Source organism: Dipodomys ordii, unplaced genomic scaffold, assembly GCF_000151885.1.
Source record: "Dipodomys ordii isolate 6190 unplaced genomic scaffold, Dord_2.0 Scaffold122, whole genome shotgun sequence".
In the NCBI taxonomy this organism is placed as follows: Eukaryota; Metazoa; Chordata; class Mammalia; order Rodentia; family Heteromyidae; genus Dipodomys; species Dipodomys ordii.
In genome coordinates, this window is record NW_012267338.1 from 2,954,737 (window position 1) to 2,969,472 (window position 14,736).

The window sequence follows — 14,736 nt, forward strand, 5'->3', positions numbered from 1 at the left end:
CCAGCCTGCCACGCGAGAGCGCCCCCGCGGCGACGGTGCCGCCCGCTGCCCGGGAGGGGTTGCGGCGCTGGAAGTCCAGAGGACGCTCCTCCCGCTCCCCTCCCCTGTTCCAGTTTAAATTTGGGGCGTTGCAGGGCAGGGGCGCAGGCACCTGCACGCGCGCCGGGAGCCAGCGAGGCCTTGGCGCTCCGGGGGGACCGCAGCGGCGGCGCCGCCGGGAGTTTGCGCCGAGAGCGCGGGTGGGGGGCGGCGGCGCGGGGATGGGCGGGGCCTGCAGTGGGGGGCGGGGTTTTAGCGACAGTGGGGCGTGGCCTGGTGTGGGGCGGAGCCCAGTGCAGCAGATGGAGGGGCCTGAATGGGCGAGGCGGGGCCGGGGCGTGCGGACACGTGTGCGCGGGGGCGTGGCGAGCGCCAGGTCCAGGACAGGTGGGACTGAGAGTCACGGGTGGGCGCGTGCCGAGGACCTGCGGGGGTCGCCCGGGCGGACGCGAGCCCCTGCCGCGGGGCTTGGGACCCGTGTTTGAACTTGGCTGTTTCTGGTCACATTTTCCTATAGAGCCCAAATCAGCCCCGGAGGAGCCACCGTGCGTTTGCTGTCAGGATTCTGCCTGGCTGCATCACCACACCCGGCAGTGCTGTGGGAAAGACTATTCAGAGCACCCCCTTCCATTTTTATGTGCCTTCTGGCTCCTTCCACAAATAGGAAGCTATTTCTAGAACCTTTCATTGGATGATTTGATAACATAAAGTGAGCTGATTTTTTAACTCTAGACTGGGAAGAAAGAAACATGAAGTGAAATAAGGTTGAACAGCCCGTGCTAGTGGGCAGATTACTGCAAAACTCGCCTTTTCTGCATTTGCCTCCTCCTTGCAGAAGGAGGGAGTGGCATTAGACATCAGAAAGGCAAAATGCATGAATTACATATTCTGCATCATTGAGGCTCCCTAGGAACCTTCTGGAAAGGCATAATACAGGAATCAAGATTAAAAATCTCTTCAGTCAAACCCCTTTGGCATTAAAAAAATAATAAAAAAACCCACGAATTTAGTAGTTCATTGAGCAGTCAGACTTCAGTTTTGTTAAAAATAAAAAACAAGAATTCCATACTATTCAAAATGGCTCCATGGGATCCAATGGTTACCACGTTTTATTCTCAGGGACCAATTTAAATTTCTAGCCATGTGTGTAACCATTTTAAAACCCTTTTATGCATCATGAAAGTAGCATCCGTATTGGAGAAACAAGATAATTCTGCATTAGTTTCAGAAATGAAAAGGTCATAGTCTCCAAAGTGAGTGAGATTTTTCTTCATCCTAAAATCCGGCAGGAATTTTTCTTTTTTTCTTTTGGGTACCTGGAAGTGTGTCTCTGTGTCTTCTTGTTTTGTGATTAGGGACAGAAATGGAGGAGAAAGTCTTCATAAAAGTGGCCCAAACAAACCCTAAGTAGAGAGATAAGTAAGAATAAAGAACACAGACAAATTATTTTCCAAAAACATCTCCCTGTAAACAAAATGAAAGATTTACAAATAACGCTCATTTTTACTATCCCCTTTCAAAGTGCAGGAATTTTTTTAGGTGGTATAACTACAGTTCAAGGTTATCATAACTTAGATATATCAGACTTCACTTTGAGAGGGAGATGAATATTCAAGCTTGGCTAATTAGAGATAGTTTTATTTTCATACATTTGCATGTATCTCTCATAACATGAAACCTTTGTATTGTTCTTATTTTTAGTCATATATTAGCATATATTAGTTGCACAAGAGTGCATTGTGACATTTCCACACGTGTATACAATTATCTCCATCCAACTCAGCTCCTCTGTCACTGCGCCTTACTCCTACCCTCTTCTAAAGCAGGTTTCATCGGTCTGTTTCCATCACCTTCGCACAGCTCTGTAATAATGCATGTTGATGCTTTCCCCTGCAGCTCTCCAGTGTGAGGGGGAACACTCTGGCTTCTGTCCACGTGCCAGCTGTGTGATCTGTGGTGAGTTACTTAATTTCTCTGAACCACAGTTTTCTCCAGTTGTACGTGCGGATGCCCCCTCACTCACAGAATTGATAAAAGGCTTCAACAAACAAGATTGTGTCACTGTCTGAAGAGGGACCTTAACAAACCTTCATGCCTTCCTCCTGATTCTAGGTAGTGTGGAGAACCAGGTGAGCCCAGGAGGTAGGACCAGGCTGAGGTCTTTGCTTCAAATAGTTCCTTCTTAGAAGACCAAAGTTCTTTGTCCAATGGACTGTTGAGGAGTCTAATAAGATCCCTTTGATGATAACACTTTCACAGCATTCAGAAAAAGCACTTGATAGGGGCAGGACTGGGTTTCTGAATAACTGCACTGATTTTGTAGTAAGTCAGGGTGAACATGGAGAAAAGTTAGACCAACTCTTGAGATCCAACTCTTGAGATACCTCCTCTGCCCCCCCCCCCCCTTTGGCTAACCTAGGTTCTTGTTGCCTGTAGATAACCACAGTGGTCTGACTCATGACCTCAGCTATGGCAGAAACTTTCAAATTTAGAGAAAGGGTATGGCCTTTGTGGCTTGGCTTCCTTTTGTTTGAAAGTACAGTCTCAAGAGTCTACTGTTCCTGGGGCTTGATCTCAGGCCTGGGTGCTGTCCTTGAGCTTTTATGTTTTCCACTTAACCTACAGCTCCACTTCTGACTTTTTTGGTGGTCAATTAAAGATAAGTCGCATGGACTTTTAAGCCCAGACTGGCTTTGATGCTCAGATCTCACCTTCCTGAGTAGCTAGGATTACAGGAGTGAGCCACTGGCACCCAGCTCAAGTGCCTACCCTTGGGCATCTAGTGGAAGAGATTTGAGTCTGCCTTTGACTTAGTAAGTTTCCATTTTGGCTACTTATTTACATGTTCTTGGGCAAGTGATATAATCTTACTAATCTTGAGGGTTCTAAAGCTGTGATGCCAATTTTCACTCCCACAAGCTGAGTATAATAAGAGTTCTGGCTGTTCTGTATCTTTGACTTAACATAGGGTAAATTAAATAATGTAAAGTTTTTAGCACAGATCCAGACCCATGGCAGGCTTATAGTCACAGTAAGTAATACTTTCTGTTTCGTTCAGAAACTGTTTATTAAGCTGCGAGCTGGTGACTCACACCTAATATCCTAGCTATTTGGGAGGCTGAGATTGGAGGATCTTGGTTCAAGGGCAGCTGGGCACACAGATGAAACCCCTTCTCAACCAGTAGCTCTGTGTGTGTGTGTGTGTGTGTGTGTGTGTGTGTGTGTGTGTGTGTACATACATATGTCTTGGGACATGCCTGTCATCCCAGCTAATATGAGGAGCATAAAATAGGTGAATTAAAGTTCAGATGCAGTTTGGGTGAAGTTGTCTGCTATCTTATCCCCAATGGGGGGGGGTGGAGGTATAGGTCAGAGTGCCTGCCTACTGAGCACAAGGCCTTGATTTGAAACCAAAGTACCATCATAAGAAGAAAGAAAATTAGTATTCGATAGGGCTAGAGAAACAAGCTGCGAAGGCTCAGGCCTTCCAGGGGCAGCTAGAATTCCAGGCCATCAGTTGTGGCAGGTGCTGGATGGCAGAATGACACCCGCGCAGCCCCAGCTGCTCGTGTGATTCACGCTGTAATGACAGCTGCATTCGTCAAGGCATCAACCTTTAGATCTGCTAAAACGTGGCCAGGGGAGAGGGCATTTCAGGAGGGAGGAAATAACGCTACCGTATTTTGTTGCTTTGTTGTCTCAGGTTGGTCTCAGCTCACAGGGTACCTCTCAAGCCTCGCTGTGCTCCCAGGACTTGGCTTGGCTGCAAACCAGACACACACAGATGACTAAAAGCCGATTCCTCCCTCAGAACCTTCTAGTCTGCACAGGGAGCGGATCCTGGGGGAAGCTGCTCCAGCAGCACTTTTTATTTTGCCTTTCTTTATAGTTTCACCAACTACCATTCATCTCCAAACAAAATGTCACGTTCTGTGTAAACTTGGTCAAAATGCATCTTACTCTGCGTTCTGTGACTCAGAGCTGTGTTTCACATTTGACTGTACTGAGCTAATAGAATATATTTTTCACGGTGACATAGCGTTCTAGTTTATGCATGTGTTGCCTTTTACATATTTCCTTATTGGTGACTCTTTGGCTTTTCTGAGCTAGACTCACTATGCAGCCTGGGCTGGCTCTGAACTTGAAGATGCTCCCGCCTCAGCGGCCTGAGAGGCCGTGTCCCCCCACCGCCCGCCCCCCTTTGTATATCTCTGGTGACCATAGGGGAGAGTGGGCCTGTGCCCCGTTTCCATTACTACAGAAAGTTCTAGGTTTCCAGGTTTTACTCATTTTTTTTTCCGTATCTTTAGTTCTTGTCAGGTACAAGAGCATCAGAGATTTGTTTGTTTGTTTGTTTGTTTGAGACAATGTCTTCCCTGTCAGGTCAGGCTGGCCTGCCACTCTGGATCCCACCTCAGCATCCTGAATGCTGGAATTACAGGCATGGATCATCATGCCTGGTGTAGCCATAGCTTCTTATTGAGTGGGACAGGCTGTAAAATGAGTTCTAGGCCCAGGAATAAAAATAACTGTGTTGTGTGGTGTTCACAACTCCATCTTTGCTGGATAATGCCAGCTTGTTTCCAAAGTTGTCATGGCAGTTCACACTCTCAGTGGCTGTGTAAGGGTCTGCGTGTTCTCAGTTTGTCACTTTTCAAAAGCCCATTGCTTAGGGGACTGGGGATTCCTCCTGGAGCCTCAGGAAGCCCATCACAGGGAGGGAGGAAAGATCTAGGAGAGGCAAGAGAGATCCTGAGATGCCCGATTGTTCAGCAATGGAAGGGAGAGGGGCCAGACAGCATTCTAAGTTTGCTTTCTATGTCACTTCTGCTGTTGGTAAATTCTTGACAGCAAAGTGTGTCACTAGTGTGACTCTGGTTGCTAGAGTTAATTATGCATTTAGGTCGGCTGCAAACAAGTTTCCAGCTTGGGTTTGGGGAGTCCCTGGCAGGCACCGAAGCCCTGGGCATTGCCCATGCTGTTGAAAAGACAGACCCCTGCACAGGTACACCCTCAGGTATTTGCTCCTAAGCCTGCTTGAAAGGAAGCTTATCTCTATTGTAAATGAGATTACAAGTCCTGCCTGAATGTCATTTGGCTTTCAGTGACTTTCAAACAAAGGAATAAGAATCAGTTCTGGGCTGCTGTGTGTGTATACACGTAGCTCAGGAAGAAGTTGAGGAGGGGAAGGTTGTCATTTAGCATTCAGCTCACTAGGACTAGGAAAAGAGGCAGAGATGCATACTCCTCTTCCACTCCAACCCTGTCCAGAACTAAAAACCAAAAAACCCCCACCCAATCCTCTCTTAGCCCCCACTTCTGGAACATGTATTGGCTAGTGGAAGTGCAGGGGCAGAGCTGGGGCGGAGCTGGTACTCACCTGAATGGGGGGGGGAGTCAGCCTGGGCGCTGTTCTACTTCGGAGTAGAGGGAACACTGGGCAGGAGTGACAGTGTCTGGCCACAGCCGCTGAGGGGTGTCATCCCCTAAGGGCCTGGCCAGGAGGGCAGAACTTCAGGCCTTCTGACAGTGAAGAGAGAGGAAGCCAGCCCTTCCTGCATATGGTGATGGAATGAATGCAGGAGGTGTGGGCAGCCGGGAGAGCTAGAGGCTTCCTAAGCCTGTCCCTCCAAGGGAAATGCGGTTCTGCTTCTCTGGAAGCCCAGGAGTGGGGAGGTGGGTGGGGGTGGGGGGTCAAAATGTGCACGGGTGCAGGCGCCACTGCAGCTGCTGAGATAGACTGAAGTTCATGGACGCTCCTAGTGACAGATGAAGTGGAAGCCCAACTCTTCACCTGCTTCCTTTTAATGCCCTCAACTTCTCCCTCAGAAAACTGGATGTGTTGAGTGTTTCCTTGCTGTCCTATGCAAAACATCCTGCTGACAGAGACCATGTTTCCCATTAGGGTTGGGATCCGTTCATAAGAATGTCATTCGTTAGGGGGCAAGTGCCACCGTGAACTGAGCCTAATGCTTACTGAGCAGGTCCTCTACCACTTGAGCTGAGCTTTTTACTTTAGTCATTTTTCAGGTAGAGTCTTGTGTGCTAGCGCTCTACCACTTTGAGCCACAGTTCTACTTCTGGTTTTTTGAGTGGTTAATTGGAGATAAGAGTCTGACAGATTTTCCTGCACTGGCTGGCAGATCTCAGTCTCCTGAGTAGCTACTGGCATGAGCCACCAGTGCCTGACCAGACAATTGCATTTGAGTCCTTGAAGAGTCCTTTACTTTAACTCAGTTTGGGGGGATTTTTGAAGTTTTCTTGAGCAGTCATTCTTTGGATTACTTTTTTTTTTCTTTTGGTCAGTCATGGGGCTTGAACTCAGGGCCTGGGCACTTTCCCTGAGCTTATTCACTCAAGGCTAGTGCTCTGCCACTTTGAGCCACAGCTTCACTTCTGGTTTTCTGGTGGTTAATTGGAGATAAGAATATCATGGCCTTTCCTACCTACGCTGGCTTCGAACTGTGATTCTCAGATCTCAGCCTCCTGTGTAGCTAGGATTAAAGGTGTGAGCCACCTACCCCTGGTGCAGTCATTCTTTTTAAATAAATTTTAGTCACCCATCAGGGTCAGAGGTATGACTCAGGCTGCCCATCTGGGAATGTACTTGCCTGAGCACCCAAAATTCGGCTGACTTTAAAAGACTCGCTCATGCTAAAGAACTTGCAAAGCTGATTGACTTAAGACTACAGATTAATAATGACAAGGAGAGATGTCAAGTAGCTGAGATGCTTTGGTCAGCTGGTCATAGTGTTTTGTTTCTGTAGTGGGATCTGTCCTGGAAGCCGGATTACTTTAGGTTGCTTGTGAATCATGGCAAACAGATGAGCAAGTGGCCGGTGAGTTCTGACTATTGGGGAATGCATGCCTAGCAGATCAGGCAGCCGGGTTGACTGATCTGGGTACCCAGACTTTCTGGACACACATTGGGAAATCTGGCTGTTGGGTTCTGGATTTTCTAGGCTTCTTACTGAATGGCATAGTGGTGTGTATACAGAGTGGGGATGAATTCAATACCTGGTTCTGTGTTTGTCAGGTCCTTTCAATATCTTCTGTCTTACTGTCTTTGTGTTTTGTTCATCCTACTTAAAATTTTTTTAAAACAATTATTTTATTTTTTGTCGATTGTGGGTCTTGAACTCTGGGCCTGGGCACTGTCCCTCTTGAGCTCTTCAGCTCAAGGTGAGCGCTCTACCACTTGAGCCACAGTGCCACTTCTGGGTTTTTCTGCTTATGTGGTGCTGAGGAATCAAACCCAGGGCCTCATGCATGCAAGGCAAGCGCTCTATCACTGAGCCACCTTCCCAGCCCCCCTACTTAAAAACAAAAAACAAAAAACCCTTATTTTTAGGTTCTTTACATGTAAACTAGGGATAATAATAACAATAATATCTATCTCATAGAAGAATAAATGAGTTAGTATCTGTGAAGTACCTAAAAAAATGCTATATCTAGAATATAGTCTCCCCTTTCCTCCCCTCCTCTCATGTTGAGTACTGTCCCTGAGCTTTTATGCTCAAGGCTAGTCCTCTACATTTGAACCACAGCTTTACTTCTGGCTTTTTGGTGGTTAATTGGAGATAAGAATCTCAAGGACTTCCCTATCAGGGCTGGCTTTGAACCTGGATCCTCAGATCTCATCTTCCTGAGTTGCTAAGGTTATAGTCATGAACCATGGGCACCTATCCTTTCTGTTAGTAAAAAATTTCTTGTTATTATAAAGGTGATGTACAGAGGGGTTACAGTTACATAAGTCAGGTAGTGAGTACATTGCTTTTTGGACAGTGTCACTCCTTCCCTCGCTCTCTCCCTGTTCTTCCCTCCAGTCCCTAACCACAAATGGTTCAGTTCATTTTCAACAGAGTGTCCTGTGAGTACCACTGCTTCATGTGTCCACGCTTTGTCCTTCCATTTCTATGCCTCCCCTTACACTCCCAAAGACAGGACAAAAACAAACAGGACAAAAAGAAAAGAAAACAAAAACAGCAAAAAAGAAAAAAAAACCCTCTTCTTTCTGTTATTCTCAATGATGTAATTATTAGTATTATTTATCAGGCAATAAACTTACACAGAAAAGTGATTTATTTGACTGTCCACATAGTTGCTTCTCATTGTCTTCAATAGTTCTCCACCCTAAAGTTCCCATGGATACCACATCAGTGACTGCAGCACTTCTGCACAGATACAGGTGAACATTCCTGAAAGCCACTGGTCCAAACATTTTTTGTCAGTCATCAACTCATAACCCTGTATTATGGATACTCTGTCTAGACATCCTGCTTAGGACATATTGCTTACAAATAATTCTAGCTTGCAAATAATTATACATTTCTTTAAATACAAGTTGAGAAAAGTTGGTGTTTTATTTCTGCCCCTGGGTGATGAGATAGGAAATGTGTCTGGCTTTTACCACACATTCTTGCTGTACCCTGGGCTTTTACATTTTCCTGTAGGGCGTCATCGCTTGAGGCCATCTGTCTAGATGCTCTTCTATCTTTCCTATGTGTTCGTTATGCATTCCACATTTGCCACTTTCTAGGGTGGCTTCATGGCAGGCATATATCCTCTTCCTTTTTAAAGACATATCCTGATCTTGATTCATTAACATTGAACTCACAGCTAGCACCATAACTTCTGCATGAAGAGAATTGATCTAACATATTATTTCTTTGTAAGGTGCAGCCTTCTTGCAATGCAGGAGTTTTAAGCAGCATTTCAGCTCTATGCTTAGGGCCATTTCAAAGAGCAAAATCACCAACGGAAAAGGCACATACACACGTGTACACACAAATGCAACGGGTGACATTAAGGAGGCCACAAAGTCATATTTGTTCACAAGGGAGTGTGAAACAGGAGAGCAGAGCATCGGTGTGTTCGCCTTTAAGCCAGAAGACGGCAGGTAGGGTGACTCCAATTTCTAGTCTCTCTAGTCATGTGACCAAAAAAAAGTGCTCTCAAACTATGGATTATTTCAGGAATGGGGCAAATTTACAAGCATGGAATACAGCAGTCATGAAGATCAGCTGTGCGTAGAGCAAGCAAAGATGGTGGTGCTGGCAGTAGGCAAGCCCAGGGAACGCTCCGGGGCTCTGTGCTCCCATCTGGGTCTCTGAGTGGAGGCCACATGGTCTTTACTGGTCTCCACTTGGCACAGAAACGAGCTCCTCAGCCTCAATTGTCTTCCAGAGCCCACAGAACCCCTTGTTCCTATTCATTTGGGAAGTTGCACTTGCTGCTAGGTAAGGAGGGACTTGGGAAGAGGTTTGGGCAGGAAAAGCTACTAGAGATCTTGAATTGGAGGAGTTTAAAAGAAGTAGAACTGGGAACAAGGGATCATATTCGCATGCAGCTTTCTTATACATTGAGTGTGTTTTGAGATTCAGTTAAACAGGAAGACAGGCTGTAAGGTGTGTTGCACAGTGTGGTGACTCTAATAATCATGATAGCTGAGTACAGTCACAGTCAGCTCCCCAGATCTGTGGGTTCTGTATTTGCAAAATTTAACCTACCAGGGAGTGAAAATATTGGAAGAATATGAATGTGTATGTACTGGTATATATAGACCTTTTCCCTGAGCAGTGTAGAGCAATAACTTATTTGTAAAACATTACACTACATTAAGGATAAATAATGTGGAGATGATTTAAATTATTTTAGGAGGTTTTCTTAAGTTATAAGCAAACATTGCATCATTATATTATATCTTCGTGTGTGTGCATGTGTGTACCAATCCCTCCTAGATACCAAATGGTGACTGTGTTTCAAAGTTGCTGAGGAACTGAGATTCTGATGTTCTTAACTACAAAAAAACAGATAAGTGAGATGATGGCTACATTAATTGGCTTGCTTAATTATCCCGTGATATAGCAAAGTACCACACTTTAACCCACACATAGATAGAATTTTTGCTAATCAAACGTTTTAAATGTGCTTTAGTCAGGGTCTTCTCCCTTTCCCTCCAACTTAAAAACAATTAGTAGTATTCTATTGTTTCAGTAGTCTATAATCAGTTTCTCTTTGCTCCTGCCATCTTTGAGCTGCAGTCATTGTGTAGACAGAGTAATGGCTTCTTAACTACTTAGCTACCCCTGTAGCTCACCCCACCCCCACCCCTTTCTTGTGATCATGAACCTCAGAGCTCATGTTCTCTCTTGGCTTTTCACTTAAGGCTGGTTCCCTGGCTCTTGAGCCACAGCTCCACTTCGAGAACAGAATAGCACACTGACTGATGAATAGTGCCATATAATGTTGCTTATGTAGTTATCTGTAGGAGGGAGGAAAGACATCATGAAAAATTAAAATGAAGAAAGGAATTAGCATGGGTAATAGCAGTTGAGCACATTGGGGAATTAATTAGGAACACATTATGTGTTTTATCCTTATTCCACGCCCTGCCATTTCCCTTTTAACTCCCCCTACCTTACCGTTCTTCCAGAGCAATTTTTTAATGTTTGTATTAAACTTTCTCCCCCAAACTCTCTTCTAGGCTACATGACTCCCTGAAGGAGACGAACAATGTTATGTTGGGGCTATTGGTCTCTGGGCCAACCAGGAATCGGCACGAACCTGCAAAGAATTGTGGCTGAGCCACAGGTGTGCGGATTTGTATCAGACAGAAGCGTCAAGGAAGTGGCCTGTGGAGGAAACCACTCCGTGTTCCTGCTGGAGGACGGGGAGGTCTACACGTGCGGCCTGAACACCAAGGGCCAGCTGGGCCACGAGAGGGAAGGCAACAAGCCAGGTGAGGACTGGCGTGCACCTGCTCTGCCATGATCAACACAGCCATGTGAGGGGCCGTGGCAGAGCAGGCATTTGTCTACCATTGGGAACCCTGGTGTCTACTTTGACCCTTCTGACAGGAAAAGAGATCTGTCCTGTAACCTATTTGATATCAGTTACCAGGAAAGAGGAGGTGACTAGTTAGTGAATGTACCCCCAGTAATCAATATAGTTTTGCGAATAAGTAATGCCAGAAGTTTTTGTTCTCCCCTAATTGTCTAATTTGGTTTCTGCCACCTGGCAGGGTGAAGCGTTTGATGCCAAGTACTGGGCTGGGTCTTGTGATTAGGAAGATGAGGTGGCTCCAGAGGTGACGAGTCCTGCCATGGAAGTGTGCATGTGGTCAGCTGGAGTAGAGGGAGAGGAGGGTAGAGTAGGCGTGTGTATGGGGGGAGAGAGAGAGAGGACAGAGGGAGGGAGGAAGGGAGGATGAATGTGGCAGGAACACCAAGAGACAGCATGCTGGGTATGGCAGTGGTGTGATTATAGATATAGAGGTGCACGATTTGGCCAGAGCGTGTTGATTTGTGTGGAGAGGCTGGTAGTTCAAGGGTGGAAGAAGCTGACATGGGGGCTCCCCAGTTTTCTTAGTGCTTTCCATTTACTTACGATAGCTGGTGTACATGAAGTCTGTTGCTTTGAATTCCCCCCCCCCCTATTTTATTTTGAAAGACTGTGCGTGTAGCTAGGATTTATGAGATCGTCTCCTCGTGGGGACAATAGGGTCTTACTTTGTGCCATGACTTGTCACATTTGCATGTATGCCATTTTCTTTGGGACCTGCTGTCCTTCTCATTTATTCCACATCAAGCCTAGACACTGAAGCTTCCTTGAAGAAACAGCCTTAGCTGGGCATGGTGGTACATGCATGTAATCCTAGCGGTCAGGAGGCTGAGCAGGGGATCGAGAGTTCCAGCCTGATCTGGAGTACATAGTAAGAGCTCATCTAAAGCAGCCACCACCACCAATAAAAGCAGCCTTTTGTTGCTGCTTTTGCTCATGTGTGTTTATTTAGGTAATAACTTTGGCTTTTGGGCGAGCCAGTTTTCTTCAGTGACAGTAGTTTCCCTCTTTTAGTAAGTGATTTTTGCTTCACAATTTCCCTGCTCAAATGTCACTTTGTTTGTAGTCATTACTTTTTACGCGGGCCACTGGTCAGAAGCAAAATGGCAGATAATGAGGAATGTGCCTGGGGGACTCCCACTTCCTCATTTGCTGTTTCTGGTTTCCAACTCCCAGATGCCCACCAGGTCAGCTCGGGGGAGCAATACCAGTGGACTAGCCAGGGCTCTCCTAAAACGCAGGCCCCAGCCCTTGGCACGTCAAAGAAGGGCTTGTTGAATCATCTGTGGACCCGTACCTTGCATGGACAGCTTGCCTAACTCTACTGGATCTCAGATGATCCTGCCGTTCCGTAGCAGAAATCCAGATAAGAGAGCCGCTCCTTCATAAATTAGTAAATCATCCTTATTATATATCTTACCAACCACTGTAATACAAAATATACTATATAGTTATCCCCGAGGAGGCTGCAAAACTTACAAATTATCTTTGTATTGGAAAATACTAAAAAAGGAAAGTCTTCTTTCCCACTTCCCATTAAACTCACTTGTCTCACATTAAACTCTTAATAGACTCTGTCCTAGAGCCTGGAATATTTACATTTAAATAGAAATTAGACACCTAGGCTCCCTTCACTTCAGTAATTTTTTTTTTTTTTGGGTCAGTTGTAGGGTTTGAACTCAGCCTTGAGCTTCCTAAGCAGGTGCTCTTACCACTGAGCCATGCTTCTGGTTTATGCTCACTATTTTTGAGGTAGGGTCTTCCTTCCTGCCTGGGTGCAAGGCTGTGCTAGGCTGTCCAGTAGCTAGGATAACAAGCCCAGGCCACAGTGTCTATCTAGTTCTTCATTGAGAAAGGGTCTCAAGGACTTTTATCTGTCTGGATTGGCCTCAAACCCTGTCCTTCCCAACCTCAGCCTCCCAAGTAGGATTTCAGGCATGAATCACCAGTGCCTGGCTGGCTACGCTGGTGATTCTTGAAGGACTTGTGCTTGGCCTAGCTAGCCTTTGAGGGAAGTAGTTTGAGAACAGGGAGGAGATCTCTCAAGTATTCTGGAACATAAAAGTTAGGGTGAGCTCTGGAGTCAGCCAGTTTGTCCTGCAGTGGGAACTGATTCAAATGTGTACTGTCACGGCGGAGATAGTCTAGGCAGCTATTGAAGGTAGTGTGTGGCAGCCCGATCTTGTGCCTCACAAATCACACCTGGTGGAGAGCTCTGTGCCGTGGCTGTGGTTGTGGTGAAAGGAAGGGCACCTGGGCTAAGAGTTTGGAAACAAGTGTCCGTCCCTTTCCACCAGGAAATAACAGCGTGGTCCAGGGCACGCCTCTTCCCAGTTCTGATCTCAGTTCCCTTACACAAAAAAGGAGGAGACTTCCTGTTCAGATATGGTGGCTGAGTGACAGATTCAAATGATAAAGGAGACTCCACGAAGTTACCTGCGACCTAGAGCCTGCCCCTCATTCTTGATCTGTTCTCTGCCTTCTGCCCTGCAGCCTCGCTGCCTGGTGTTCAGACAGGCCTCAATGAACTCTTTGTCCTAGAACCTGGGTGACAGTGGCAGGTGAGGAAGTAAGCTGAAACCCTGAAGTCCAACAGTAGCAAATTCCGGGGTGAGTTCATCTGGGTGCATTGAGATATTTCTCCAGTGGAGCCTTTGACCCAGCTCCATGGAGCTGAGGGAAAGCCGGGGGAGCCTGTGGGCCCTGGCTGCCTGCATGCTGGGCCCCTTCTGCTCGCTCAGTCCCTCCTGAAGTTGGTCATCTTCAGTTGCTCTTGCAGCAAGGCTGTCAGCAAGAGACTTCAGCCAGAAAGTGCCATGCAGGCTTTTAGGTTCATCCCAGAAATCCAGCTCTTTATGATCTGACTTGGAATAAACCCAGATACTTGTGTCAATTGCAACAGATTCTAGAAATTTCTGGTTAAGATTATCCGCCAGGGTGGAATAGTGTCTCTTGGAATGGGAAGGTTATGTGAGTGTGTGTGCCTGGGCGCCACCCTCTCTCCAGCGTTTTCATGGGTAGGTGTGCTCTCAATCGGGGAACCACGTGGGTTTATTTCTTTCTATTTTATTTTATTTTTGTGTGCTGGTCCTAGGGTTTGAACCTGGGCCTGGCCACTGTCCTTGAGCTTTTTACTGCCCAAGGCTAGTGCTCTACCACTTGAGCCACAGCTCTATTTCCAGCTTTTTGGTGGTTAATTGGATATAAAGAATCTTACAGACTTTCCTGCCCCGGCTGGCTTCGAACAGAGATCTTCAGATCATTGCCTCCTGAGTAGCTAGGATTACAAGCGTGAACTACCAGCATCTGGCCCATGTGGATTTATTTTTAATGAGTGAGAAAAAGAGAATGGGCTTGTTTTTCTTTGCATGCTTGTTGAAAGCCCTGACCATGGAGAGTTATGGGAGGCAAGTTCAGGGGCCAGGCATGGAGCTCACCTCCCATGCCCAAGGCCCTGGACTCATTCCCCCACTGGGGGTAAAAATAAAGCTCGCTGGGGGAATGCTAACCCCTTGTGTTCTACCACGTAGCTCTTGTGGCCCGGGGAGAATGCCTGCCAGATGAATGCCCTTCCCCAAGAGAAAGTGTTTCTTCTGGCAGGAGGTAGGTGTGAGATGTCAACTTGATGTTATTACCCAGATCATTTGCCTTTGAAATAGGCAGGATTTTAAAGGGGAGGTAGATGACTATTTCCGACAAAGCTTTGAGAACAGGAAGTGATTTGCACTAGTCCTGTGGTACCCCATCCCCGAGGGGCACAGGTGGTTTTAAACACAAGTGGAAAATCTCACATTTCTTCTCACTTCCCGGTATCGTCTGGGAATGGAATAATGCCTGCCCCTCAGCACCAACCCA

At 46.5% G+C, this 14,736-nt stretch overlaps 1 protein-coding gene across 2 annotated transcripts in view; it reads left to right on the plus strand.

The window, feature by feature from the left end:
* Herc3 (HECT and RLD domain containing E3 ubiquitin protein ligase 3) overlaps positions 1-14,736 on the plus strand; it is a 109,829-nt gene that overhangs the window by 257 nt on the left and 94,836 nt on the right. The window contains exon 2 of one of the 2 annotated variants that reach the window (XM_013029773.1): positions 10,526-10,780. The exons of the other annotated variant lie outside the window; for it this stretch is intronic. Coding sequence (XP_012885227.1) covers positions 10,555-10,780 — 226 coding nt within the window. The 5' untranslated portion in view covers positions 10,526-10,554. The remainder of the gene's footprint in view (positions 1-10,525; positions 10,781-14,736) is intronic. 2 annotated transcript variants of the gene reach the window in all.